Source organism: Monodon monoceros, unplaced genomic scaffold, assembly GCF_005190385.1.
Source record: "Monodon monoceros isolate NGI ecotype Baffin Bay Population unplaced genomic scaffold, NGI_Narwhal_1 Super_Scaffold_6, whole genome shotgun sequence".
NCBI lineage: Eukaryota > Metazoa > Chordata > Mammalia > Artiodactyla > Monodontidae > Monodon > Monodon monoceros.
In genome coordinates, this window is record NW_021703783.1 from 28,681,838 (window position 1) to 28,695,314 (window position 13,477).

General features: G+C 34.0%; 1 protein-coding gene across 1 annotated transcript in view; it reads left to right on the forward strand.

The window, feature by feature from the left end:
- CUNH12orf40 (chromosome unknown C12orf40 homolog) overlaps nt 1-13,477 on the forward strand; it is a 70,935-nt gene that overhangs the window by 25,631 nt on the left and 31,827 nt on the right. The window contains 3 exon segments of the mRNA XM_029206538.1: nt 5,589-6,097; nt 6,359-6,428; nt 7,831-7,891. Of these exon segments, the coding sequence (XP_029062371.1) occupies nt 5,589-6,097; nt 6,359-6,428; nt 7,831-7,891 (640 nt within the window).

The following is a 13,477-nucleotide window of genomic DNA, read 5'->3' on the forward strand; positions in this document are numbered from 1 at the left end:
CCTGTTCATGGGGCTCCCCCATACCCACCTCCAAACTGCCTAGCCTTGGTAGTGCTACCAGCCATGGAGCGGGGGATGGAGGGAAGCAGCCCAAGGCTAAAACTCCACAGACTACCACTTTTCCTACTAAGGTTTAGTAGTTTTACCTCCTTCTCAGTTTATTGTATACCTTTGGTCACTCCCCAGATTCTGAAATAGTTTTTTTTGCAAATGTTATTTGGTTCTGTTGTTGCTTAGAGTGGGGAAGAATTTGCCAAGTTTCTCTATCAATTCCAGAGGTCCTGCTCCTCATCGATTAATTTTTTTAATGTTAAATCAGTCTTGTGTTCCTGAGATAGACCCCACTTGGTCACAGCATGCTATCCTGGTTATGCATTCTTGGATTTGATTTGCTAATATTTTGTTAGGAATTTTTGAAAGATATTGTTTTCTAGGTTTCTTTTTATTTTAATATCTTGGTCTGATTTTGATATCAGCCTAATGCCAATGTCATAGAATGAGTTGGGAAGTAACCCCTCCTATGTAATTTTCTGAAAGTTTGTGTAGCTTTGGTATAATTTACTCCTTAAATGTCTGGCAGAGTTCATCACTGAGGAGTTCTTTTTGTGGGAATGTTTATTTTTTACTCTAAATTTCATTTCTTACTAGATACAGGCTAGTCAGATTATTTTTAGTGAGATTTGATAATTTGTATTGAATAAAAAAAGTATTCATTTAATCTGTTGTAGAATTTATTGACTTCAAGTTATTCATAATATCCCCTTACAATGCATTTAACATCTTTAACATCTGTAGTGATGTCTTTTCTCTCATTGATAATCTTCTCCTTTTTTTCTCCTGATTATTCTGATTAGGGACTGGCCAAGTTTACTTATCTTCTAAACGAATTAACTTTCAATTTCACATATTTCTTATTTTTCTAGTATTCATTTCATTGAATTCTGCTTTTATTTCCCTTTGTCTTTAATTTGGATTTAATTTGCTCTTTTTTTTTTCTGGTTTCTTAAGGTGAAAGCTGAGGTCATTGATTTGAGACCATTTTTTCTTTTCTGTGTGTGTGTTTGTGTGTGTGTGTGTGTGTGTTTAGTGCTATCAGTTTCCCATTAACCACTGCTTTTGCTATATCCTACAGGTTTGATATGTTTTGTTTTAATTTTCATTCAGTTAAAAAAATTATAATTTTCCTTTTGATTTCATTTACAATCCATTAATTATTTAGAAGTTTGTTGTTTGGTTCCTAGAAACCTCAAGGCTTTTCTGTTATCTTTCTAAATTAATTATATTGTGGACAAGGAAGATGCTTTATGTGATTTGAATCCTTTCAAATTTATTGAGATGTATTACTGTTAAGAATATCATTTACATTTAATGTGACAATTGATATGGTTGGGTTTAAGTCTGTTCTCTTGCTAGTTGTTTTTTATTTGTCCCATATAATTTTGTTCCCCTTCCCTCTTTTTCTGCCTTTTGAGTATTTTCTATGACTTAATTTATCCCTTTTGTTGGCTTATTAGATATAACTCTGTTTTTTGTTTTTCAGTGATTGCTTTAGATTTTATAGTATATATTTAATTTATCATGGACTGTCTTCAAGTTATATTATGCCAATTCAAATATAATATGAGACTTATAATGGTATGCTTCTGTTTCTTTCCTTTAGCCTTTGTGTTGTTGTATTCATACATTTTACTTATATATATGTTATAAATCCATTATTCTTTTTGTTTTAGAGAGAGTTAAAAAATAAGAAAACAATTTTTTATATTCAGTTCAAATTTATCTTTTTTGGTGGTCTTCATTATTTTGTGCAGCTCTAGATTTACATCTGGTGACATCTTCCTTCTGTTTAAAAGACTTTCTTTAACATTTTTTATAGTGTGGGTCTGCTGGTGATTAATTCATCTCGTATATTTTTAAGTCTTTATTGTTCTCTTCTTTTTGAAAAATGTCTTTGAGTACCATTGTTTCCAACTAGAAGTTTGCTGTCATTCTTATCTTAATATCTGTGTATATATAATATACAATTTTCTCTGTTTTTAAGATTTTTCATGGTGGATTCTCTACCACAGATTTTCTACTGTGGATTTCTCTCCATTAGGATTAGGATGTTTGTTTCCTATTTCTTGTGTTTGGGCTGTGTTGAGCTTCTTGGATCTGTGGACTTATTGTTTTTACAAAGTTTGGAAAAAATTCAGTCATTAATTTTTCAAATATTTTTTCTGATTCCTCTCCTCTCTTCTTTGGGATCCCAAATAATATGTAAAGTAGTCCAACTGAAGTTTTGTAACAGTTTGCTGATGCTCTATTCATTTTCCATTTTTTTCCTCTCCTTTCATTTTATATATATTGTTAGATCTTCAAATTCACTAATTGTATCTTCTTTGGTATCTAATACTGGTAAATTTATTCAGTGTATTTTTCATCTCTAGAAATTTGATTTAACTCTTTATTTTCCTTGTATCTATTCAATATACTCAATCTTTCCTTTAGCTTCTTGAATATAGGGAACACAGGATAACTCTCTTAATGTCCTTGTCTATAAATTATATCATTTTGTGTCATTTCTTAGTCTATTTCTAATAACTGATTTTCCTCCTCATTACAGATTGTAACTTTCTGCTTCTTTGCATTCTTGCGCATTTTGTTTAGATTCTATACATTGTGAATTATCTTTTTGGTTTCTGGAAATCTTGTAATCCTATAGATCGTCTTAAGCTTAGTTCTGGGATACAGTTCAGTTACTTGGAAGTAGTATGATTTTATTGAGGGTTGCTTTAAACTTTGTTAAGCAGGACCAGATACACCTTCAGTCTGTGGTTAATTTGCCCTCTGCTGAGGCCATACTCTTCTGAGTCCTCTCCAATTTCCTTTGAATTACAAGGTTTTCCACTCTGGTTGATGAGAACACAAAATTTTCCCATCTTTGTGTGAGTTCCTGGAATTGTTCCATCTTCTCATGTTGGGTGGTTCTTTTCCCAGCCTTGACTAATTGCTTCATATGTATGTGCTGGTCAGTACTTGGTTAAAGATTTGAGAACTCTCTGTAGATCTCTGGAGCTTCCTTTTTTTGAAACACACTCCTTCATGGTACTCTGCCCTGTGAACTCTATTTTCTATAGTCTCCCTGAACCCCCAGCCCTATTTCCTCAAGAAGGGTAATCTGTGGGCTCTGACTAGGTTTCCCCTCCAAGTATTCAAGTATTCTGTGGCTTGGATACACTCTCAAGGTAGTAAGCTAGGAGCAGTTATAGGGTTCATTTGATTTGTTTTCTCTCTTTCAGGGATCATTATCCTGTTCTACCTGATGGCCCATGTCTGAAAATTATTGTCTCATGTATTTTGTCTAGTTTTTTAATTTGGTCAGTTGGGAGGATAAATCTGGTTCTTTTTACTTCACTTGGGTAGTCAGAAGACCTGAAATTCATAAGCACCCAGCAATCAGACTGATATTTTCCAAGGCAGAAGACAGTCGATTTTACTTTTCTTCTTGGAACCTTTCAATGTTTTTTATTGGCCTTTTCAGAAATAAAGCTCTGCATGATTTTTGGCCCTTTTGTACCTTTTAAGCCTTAAGTCATAAGTTTTCTTTTACTGATTCTAATCTAGCTTTATTCCTCCTCTTTTCATTTCCCAAACATGCTGCAGACCTTGCATTTGTTATTATTCCATTCCCCAGGGTGTGCTTACTCCTTTCTTCACATGTCTAATCATTCTGTACTTTTAGCTTATTTATCACTTCCTTATTAGGGACTTTCCTGACCAAACTATCTGAAACATGACCTCCAACATGTTATTCCATCACGTGATTTTGTAGCACTTGTAAAGGCACTATAATTATCTTTATTTGTTTAATTATTTATTTCTTTTATTCATTGTACTTATTAATGGCTAATTATCTTATTTGTTTAATATATTTGTTCACTAGAATATAAGCTGTATTGTCTCCTTACCACATAGTAGGCATACATTAAATTTCTGTTGAATACTCTTTATTTAGATAATAAATTTATCCCTATTTTTGTACATAATTTTCATGAATTTTATATTTATCTATAAGAAAAATTAAATTGTTAAAGAAACTGGATGGATTTATCTTAATAAGACTTAAAAATTTTTAGCATCATGTCTCTCATTTGTACAAGTAACAATTCTTCCCAACATTTGGTCCCCAACTCAAATGCCACCTGCCTGATTTTTCTCAATCAAAAGAATTTCTATGTACTATAGTGACAATTTACTGTAGGATAGCACTTTTCACTGTCTAATTTTTTCTTGCCTCTTCTAGGCTATTTCTTGTGAGCAATGACTGTGCACTCTACACTTCTGTATTGCCCACATCTTTTGAGTTAGTGATTATCCTGAGTCTGAATGCTTAAGATACCCTATTAAAATGATGATTTACATTTTGTAGTATGCTTTCTAACTTACTAAGTGCTTTTAAATTTATTTTCTCATTTAGAGTAATAGAAATTTCTCTGGTGTTAATGGTGTATATTATTGCATACTATAGGTTATGCCTTCTGGTAATAACAGAGTAGCATTTTTCTGCCCAAAATACCAATAAGACCCATATTGAGAAATAATGTAGGATCATGATCTGTGTGCATTCATGGACAAAACATCTCTCTCTCCTTAATACCAAACTGAAATATTTTATCTCTCTGTCCCCAACACATGGCGCACTGCCTAGAACAGAGTAGGTGTACTTGCTCATTAAATATTTAATAAATTAATTACAAATAAAATTGGAACTCAATCAGAGTTTCGGCAGTCTGTGTTTTTTCTAAATTTCTTTGGTACCTCCAATCTCTGGAACAAAACCAACCCCAAGTAAATTTGTAGATAGTCAAAGGCAACAAAATTCATAATACCTTGATTTCTAATTACTTTCCATGATAACTTTGATTCTTTAATACAAATTGGACATAACTTAGAATTATGATTTATAATAATTTATAATAATTATGCATTAGAAGGGAATTTGCAAGCTATCTGGTCTAACATTTTCATCTAATCCATCTTATCTCTTGGCTTTATTACTTACGTATGCATTTGTAGTTATATTGCTCTTCCTTGGGAACTTCAGAGATAGTTTGTTAGTTTGAGTTCCTTGTTAGGTTGAGAAATATCTGATTTAATGTTCTCATAACAATTTTATTTGACATTTTAACACTAAGGGTAATTATTTTCTCTGAACAGTCTTCAAGGTGTCTTTCTCTGGTTAAATGGAGTGGCATTTATGTACAGTGTTTGCCTAGGTAATTCTCTAGACGTTATTATGGAAGACACTATAGATTGGTCATATTTTGTTTTGTTAATAAAACAGTAAATTGAACCACATACTAGTTTTTCATGTTGCAGTACTAAACTAAGTGTAGATTATTTTTATACTCACTAAGATATTAGAAGAGGATATTAACACATTTCCACCCAAAGCAGTATTATTTATTTAAATTTAAAAAATGTAAACATGGTCCACTTAAATGTTAGCAGCTACTCAATATGTTCTGTAAGATTTAACTTCACGTGTTTCTAAATGAGAGTGCTCTATGCTTTTCTTGCTAAATATGTTTTTATTTATCCTAAAGTCCAGAAAATAGAAATTTCCTTACTAGGAGACCTGCTATAGTTGTAGGTGAATATTGTGGAAGCATGGATGAAAGAAGACAGTCAGATTTCATTACTGAAAAAAATTCATTACAACATATTTGGGGAGAAAATAGAAAAAAGTTTTCTAATGAAGATATGAACCAGCCAACCCCAAGCCTTCTATCAGATAACTGTGACTCTTTTATTAGTGAAAATATGATCAACTTATTAAACATAGATCAACAGAAGATAAAGAAAACCTTTGACAAGTGTCGTTATGACAGTGCAGTCATTAGTTCTGATAAAAACCATTTCACTGATAGATGCATTAGAAGTATTTTTACAGATCCAGAGTTGACTTCTAGTAATTCTACTTTTAATAAATCAAGTTTTCCAGAAAAGTGTCGACCAAACAAGGATTGTCAGAAAGAGTACAACAATAATGAAAGAAATAATTTTAGTACATCTTTTGAGAAGGATTGTTACCCAGCCAACTCTGATAAAAAAGGTTGGTGTTATAGATGGAAAGTGTAATAATCTATTGGGGCTTTTTGTTTGTTTGTTTTCAGTTTTAATGAATATCCGTGTGTGTGTGTGTGTGTGTGTGTGTTTGGAGGAACATGAAATTAAAAATAGAATGACATTCTATTATATGACATTGTGGACCAGTGGCATCCCTCTATATGGGTCATGCTAATAAGCTTCAAATTAAAAAATAGAAATCGTCTATGCTAAAGTTTTATTTCAATGCATACTTTTATTTTTAAAGGAAAATTTGAAAGTGATTACCAAGAGAAGACATCCCAGAAAAAAAATCAGAAATATTCAGTGAACCATATGTAAGTTTTTAGGTAAATTTGGGGAATGCAAATTGGGATCTAATATAATGCATGTTTAAGGATTAAACTGATACAAAGTGAGGTAGGCATAATGCTGTCTGAGGGTGGGCAGACTGGCCTCAAAAATCAATTGTCAGACCTTGGTAATATCACCCTAGTTGAGAGTTTGGTCCTCATATTCACCAGTGCAAAAATATCTTCTTATCTGAATCATAGTGTTAATTAGATTTGAGAAAACTGACTTATGTGTTCAGGAAATTTATTTACCCACCAGAATGTCAATTTATTAATTTACAATAAGAAATAGAAAGGTGACATATATAGGAATGCTTACTGGCATAATTTTCTTACTGAATATTTTCTACCTTTTGACAGCTTGCCATGGGAAGGTTGCTTGGTTAATATAGAATCAGAACAAGGGAGTAATAGAATTCAAATGTTAATGGCATAAACAAGCATATCAACAATGTATGGGACTGACATTATAGGAAATTAAAGAAAACTTGTTTCAGAATATACCTTTCTCAGTAATAATTATGATTTAATCAAATCTTCGTAATTGAAAATCATGAATTAGAATAGATTTTTATTTTGGAAGTACTTTCTTATGGAAATATGTAAAATATCTATAATACAAAGAATTATTAGATGCCATTTTTATGGCATTGGCACAACAAATTAATTAAAAAATAGATTCACCACTTATTTAATAAAATCAACAACTTAGGTTTTTGTTGTCAAACCTCCAAATATTCAGAAACTTATGAATGAAAAACAGGATGTTAAAACTTGAATTTTAAAACATTTTATGAAAGTGCTTTAGAACATGGCTTCCAAACCTGTGTGAAGATCCTCATCACTTGAGGTTTTTTTTTTTCCTAATAAATTTATTTATTTTTGGCTGCATTGGGTCTTCATTGCTGCACGTGGGCTTTCTCTAGTTGCGGTGAGCAGGGGCTTCTCTTCGTTGCAGTGCGCAGGCTTCTCACTGTGGTGGCTTCTCTTGTTGCAGAGCATGGGCTCTAGGCATGAGGGCTTCAGTAGTTGTGGCTTGTGGGCTCTAAAGCGCAAGCTTAGTAGTTGTGGCGCATGGGTTTAGCTGCTCTGTGGCATGTGGGATCTTCCCAGACCAGGGATCGAACCCATGTCCCCTGCATTGGCAGGTGGATTCTTAAACACTGCACCACCAGGGAAGCCCAAGGGGTGATTTTAAAATACAAAATATCAAGTTTGACCTACACAAAATAAATAGGCTCCTTAAGATAGAGCTTATGAATCCTTATCTTTTAAAAAACTTCTCTTATAATTCTGATCTTTAACCAACTTTGGGAATCATAATTTAGAACAATAATTTTCAGAGGGAATAAAACACACTCTAATACTGTCTTATTAAAACCCTTAGGGGTAATATCCCTTTGGAAGAATTGTGTTCTAAGCAATCATGGGACTTCGGAATTGGTGAGGTAAAGTACATCTTACATTATCTTTCCAATTAAGTAAGTTGTATTATCATGTCTTATTTTAGTATTTAAAATTTACTTTGATTTAAGGTTAGCTCTTTCTGAAAATTTTCTTTTTAGGGTAACTTTTTTAATATATTTTTTTACTCTGGGGAAGTTATAGCTTAGATTGAGAAATTAAATTAACAACATTTCAGAAACTGTAATGTGCCTTATTTTAGTCAAACCAATATAAATGCATTTAACGTTCTCTCTCTAAGTCCTATAAAATTTATTCCAAGATGAAATTTCTTTAGGTTTAATTGTGTTACAGGTGAAAATAGTTATATATTTAAGAATACTAAAACATATATAAACACTGGTTACCTAAGTTGTAATTCCTGCTCATAATAAGGGTGTATGATTCAGTCATTCAAAAAACAATACACATTCTTTTCAAGAGCGCATGGGACATTCTCTAGGATAGGTCACATACTAGGACACGAAACAATAAACAGTTAAGGAACAAGCACAAAGATGTAAAATATAGCATAAAAAACCCACAAAATGTAAGAGAAGGGAGTAAAAAATGTAGATATTTTAAAATGTGTTTGAAATTAAATGACTATCAGTTTAAAACAAGTACAGTAAGTCCCCTACATATGAACCTTCAAGTTGAGAACATTCAAAGATGCAAATATGCATTCACATGTCCAATCACATAAATTAATTCATGTGTCTGGCATACATTGTTACATGTATGCGTCTTCTAAAAGTGGTTGTGCTTTTGTGTACTTTACAGTATGGTATAGAGTATAGTAGTACAGTGTCTTTATTTCAAGCCCAGGCTGTCTGGAAGCAAGCATAAAAGCAGTGGTGATGTAGCAGGTACTGCTAAGAAGCACCAATTGATAACAATAGAATTGAAAGCCCAGAGAAAGGATGAAGAGAGAAAAGAGGAAGAAGAAGTAACTGAAGAACCAAAGAGATTCACATTGCAGGAAATTTGGTAAGGGGATTTTCTTTATTTGAGGAGGCACTATTAGTTTTTGAGGCACAGGACCCAAACTTAGTACATGAAAGTTGCAGCAGCCGTTCAGAATGCAATCCAGTGCTACTGTGTCACCTATGATGAGAAAAAAAGAGCTACTACCCCCCAGAAATCACTGGGTCTTTTGTTCAAGAGGGTAGATAGAATTGAATCCAGCAAGGAACCAGAACTTTTGTCATCAATGTCAGGCATGTGTAAAATTGCAGCTTGCCCTCCATCTCTCATTGCTGATGATCCTTCAGCTCTACCATCTCCCACCTCCTCTCCCTCCTCCAGTCAGTAATTATTCTTGCCTGTTCACTTGATACCAGCCCCTGTATGCCAGCTGTTGTACTGTACTACTGTACTTTTTAAGGTACTGTACTGTAAGATTAAAAATATTTACTTTTGTGTTTGTTTGCTTTTTATGTATTATTTGTGTGAAAAGTTTTATAAGCCTATTACAGTACAGTACTATATAGCTGATTGTGTTAGTTGGGTACCCAGGCTAACTTTGTTGAACTTACAAACAAATTGGACTTATGAACGTGCTCTCAGAACAGAACTCATTCGTCTGTAGGGGACTTACTGTAGATATAATTATGGGTCAATATATGTGATCCTCGTGGAAACCACAAGTCAAAAGCCTATAATAGCTACACAAAAAGCAAATAGCAAGGAAACCAAGGAATTACTAAAGAAACTCATGAAACCACAATGTTAGAAACAAAAAGAAAAAATGAACAGAGAAGAACTACAGAAACAACTGGAAAACAAGTGATAAAGTGGCCATAAGTACATACCTATCAATAATTACTTTAAATGTCAGTGTTTGATCAAAAGACATAGGGTGGCAGATTGGGTAAAAACCAAGACCCTCAATATGCTGCTTACAGGAGACTTTAGGGCAAAAGACACGTACAGAATAAAAGTGAGGGGATGGAAAATGATATTTCATGCAAATGGAAACAACAAGAAAGTGGGAGTAGCAATACTCATATCAGACAAAAGAGACTTCACAACAAAGGATATAACAAAAGACAAAGAAGGGTATTATATAATGATAAAGGGATCAAACAAGAAGAGGATATTATACTTGTTAACATATTTGTACCCAAAACAGGAGCACCTAAATATATAAATCAAATACTAACACTTAAAGGAAGAAAGGGACAATAATATAATAATAGTAGGGGACTTTAACACCTAACTGACATCAATGGACAGATTATCCATACAGAAAATCAATAAAGGAAGAGTGGTCTTAAGGACACACTAGACCAGTTAAACTTAGTAGATATCTATGGGACAGTACATCCAAAAACAACAGAATACACATTCCTTTCAATTGAACACAGAACATTCTCCAGGATAGATCACATACTAGACCACAAAACAAGCCTCAGCAAATTTAAGAGGATAGAAATTGCATCAAGCATTTTTTTCAGAACACAACTGTATGAAACTAGAAATCAACTACAGAAAGAAAAATGGGAAAAGAACAAACACGTGAAGACTAAATGACATGCTACTGAAAAGCAAATGGATCAACAATGAAATCAAAAAGGAAATCAGAAAGTACCTTGAGACAAATAAAAATGGAAACAAAACTTTTCAAAATACATGGGATATTGCAAAGTCAGTTCTAAGAAGGAAGTTTATAGCGATATAGGACTTCTTCAGGAAACAAGAAAAATCTCAAACAGCCTACCACCTAAAAGAATTAGAAAAAGAAAAACAGAGATCAAAGTCAGCAGAAGGAAAGATAATAAAGATCAGAGAGGAAATAGAGATAAAAAACAATGGAGGGCTTCCCTGGTGGCGCAGTGGTTGAGAGTCCGCCTGCCGATGCAGGGGGTGCGGGTTCGTGCCCCGGTCTGGGAAGATCCCACATGCCGCGGAGCAGCTGGGCCCGTGAGCCATGGCCGCTGAGCCTGCGCGTCCGGAGCCTGTGCTCCGCAACGGGAGAGGCCACAACAGTGAGAGGCCCGCGTACCGCAAAAACAAAAACAAAAACAAAAACAATGGAAAAGATCAATTAAACTAAGAGCTATTTTTCTGAAAAGATAAAATTGATAAACATTTAGCTGGGTTCACCAAGAAGAAAAGAGAGAAGACTGAAATAAAATAAGAAATGAAACAGGAGAAATAAAAACTGATACCACAGAGATATAAAGAAATTATAAGAGAATTCTCTGAACAGTTATATGCCAACAAATTGGACAACCTCGAAGAAAGGACAAATTTCTAGAAACATACAGCCTACCAAGACTGAGTCCAGAAGAAACAACTTTAACAGATCAATCACTAGTAGTGAAATAAAATCTTTAACTTGAAAAACTCCCTACAAATAAAAGTCCAGGGCAAGATGGCTTCACAGGGGAATTTTACCAAACATATGAAGAAGAACTAATACTTATCCTTCTCAAACTATTCCAAAAAATGGAAGAGTAGGTAACACTCCCCAATTCATCCTACAAGGCCACCATTACACTGATGCCAAAACCAAAGACAGTACGAAAAAGAAAATTACAGGCCATATATATATATATATATATATATACATATATATATATATATATTTTTTTTTTTTGCGGTACGCGGGCCTCTCACTGTTGTGGCCTCTCCCATTGTGGAGCACAGGCTCTGGACGCACAGGCTCAGCGGCCATGGATCATGGGCCTAGCCGCTCCGCAGCATGTGGGATCTTCCCGGACCAGGGCACAAACCCGTGTCCCCTGCATCGGCAGGCGGACTCTCAACCACTGTGCCACCAGGGAAGCCCAGGCCAAATATTTTTGATGAATATAGACGGCAGAATCCTCAACACAATATTAGCAAGCCAAATCCAACAATATATAAACAGGATCATACACCATAATCAAGTTGGATTCATTCCAGGGTCAAAAGGATGGTTCAACATTTGCAAATCAACCAGTGTGGTATATCACATTAGCAAAAGGAAAGATAAAAATCACATGATCTCAATATATGCAGAAAAAGCATTTGATAAAATTCAACATCCATTCATGGTAAAAACTCTCATCAAAGTGGGTATAGAGGGAAAATATTTCAACATAATAAAGTCTATTTGTGACAAACGTATGGCCAATGTCATACTCAATGGTGAAAAATTGAAAGCCATCTCACTAAATTCAGGAACAAGTTAGGGATGTTCACTCTTGCTGCTTTGATTTACCATAGTACTGGAAGCCCAAGCCACAGAAATCAGACAAGAAAAAGAAATGAAAGTTATCCAAATTGGAAGGAAAGAGGTAAAATGGTCATTAGTTGCAGATGACATGATACTTTATATAGAGAACCCTAAAGTCTCACACAAAAACTACTAGAACTAATAAATGAATGCAGCAAGGTAGCAGGATACAAGAGAAAGTTTTTTAAAATCCCATTTAAAAATCACACCAAAAAGAATAAAATACCTAGGAATAAACTTAAGAAGATGAGAAACCTGTACTCTGAAAGCTGTAAAACATTGATGAAGGAAATTGAACATGATACAAAGAAATGGAAAGGTATCACATTTGTGGCTTTGAAGAATTAATATTGTTAAAATGGCCATACCACCCAAAGCAATCTATAGATTTCATGTAATCTCTATCAAACACTCATGACATTTTTCACAGGACTAGACCAAATAATCCTAAAATTTATATGGAACCACAGAAGACCCTGAGTTGCCAAAGCACTCTTGAGAAAAAGAACAAAGCCAGGGGAATTACACTCTCAGACTTCAGAGAATAAAACAAAACTGAAGTATTCAAAACAGCATGGTACTGGCACAAAAACAGACACATAGATAAATGGAACAGAATAGAGAGCCCAGAAAGAAACCCACAGAACTGTGGTAAATTAATCTATGACAGAAGAGGCAAGAATATACAATGGAGAAAAGAAAGTCTCTTCAACAAGTGGTGCTGGCCAAACTAGACAGCTACACATAAAATAATGAGATTAGAACATTTCCTCACACCATATTCAAAAATAAACTCAAAATGGTTTAAGACCTAAATATAAGACATGAAACAATAAAACTCCTAGAAGAGAACATAGGCAGAATACCCTTTGACATAAATTGTAGCAATATTTTGGGGGGTTTGTCTCCTAAGGCAAAAGAAATAAAATCAACAATAAATAAATGGGACCTAATTAAATTTAAAAGCTTTTCCACAGCAAATAAAACCATCGGCAAAGTGAAAAGCCAACCAGCAGAATGGGAGAAAATATTTAGAAATGATGCAATCAACAAGGGATTAATATCAAAAAATACATAAACAGCTCATACAACTCAATATCAAAAAAACCAAATAACCAATCAAAAAATGATCAAAGACCTGAACAGACTTTTTCTTCAAAGAAGACATACAGATGGCCAACAGGCCCATGAAAAGATGCTCAACATCACTAATTATTAGAGAAATGCAAATCAAAGCAGCAATGAGATATCAACTCACAACTGTCAGAATGGCTATCATCAAAAAGTCTACAAATAACAAGTGTTGGAGAGGATGTGGAGAAAAGGGGACACTTGTACGCAGTTGGTGAGAATGTAAATTGGTGCA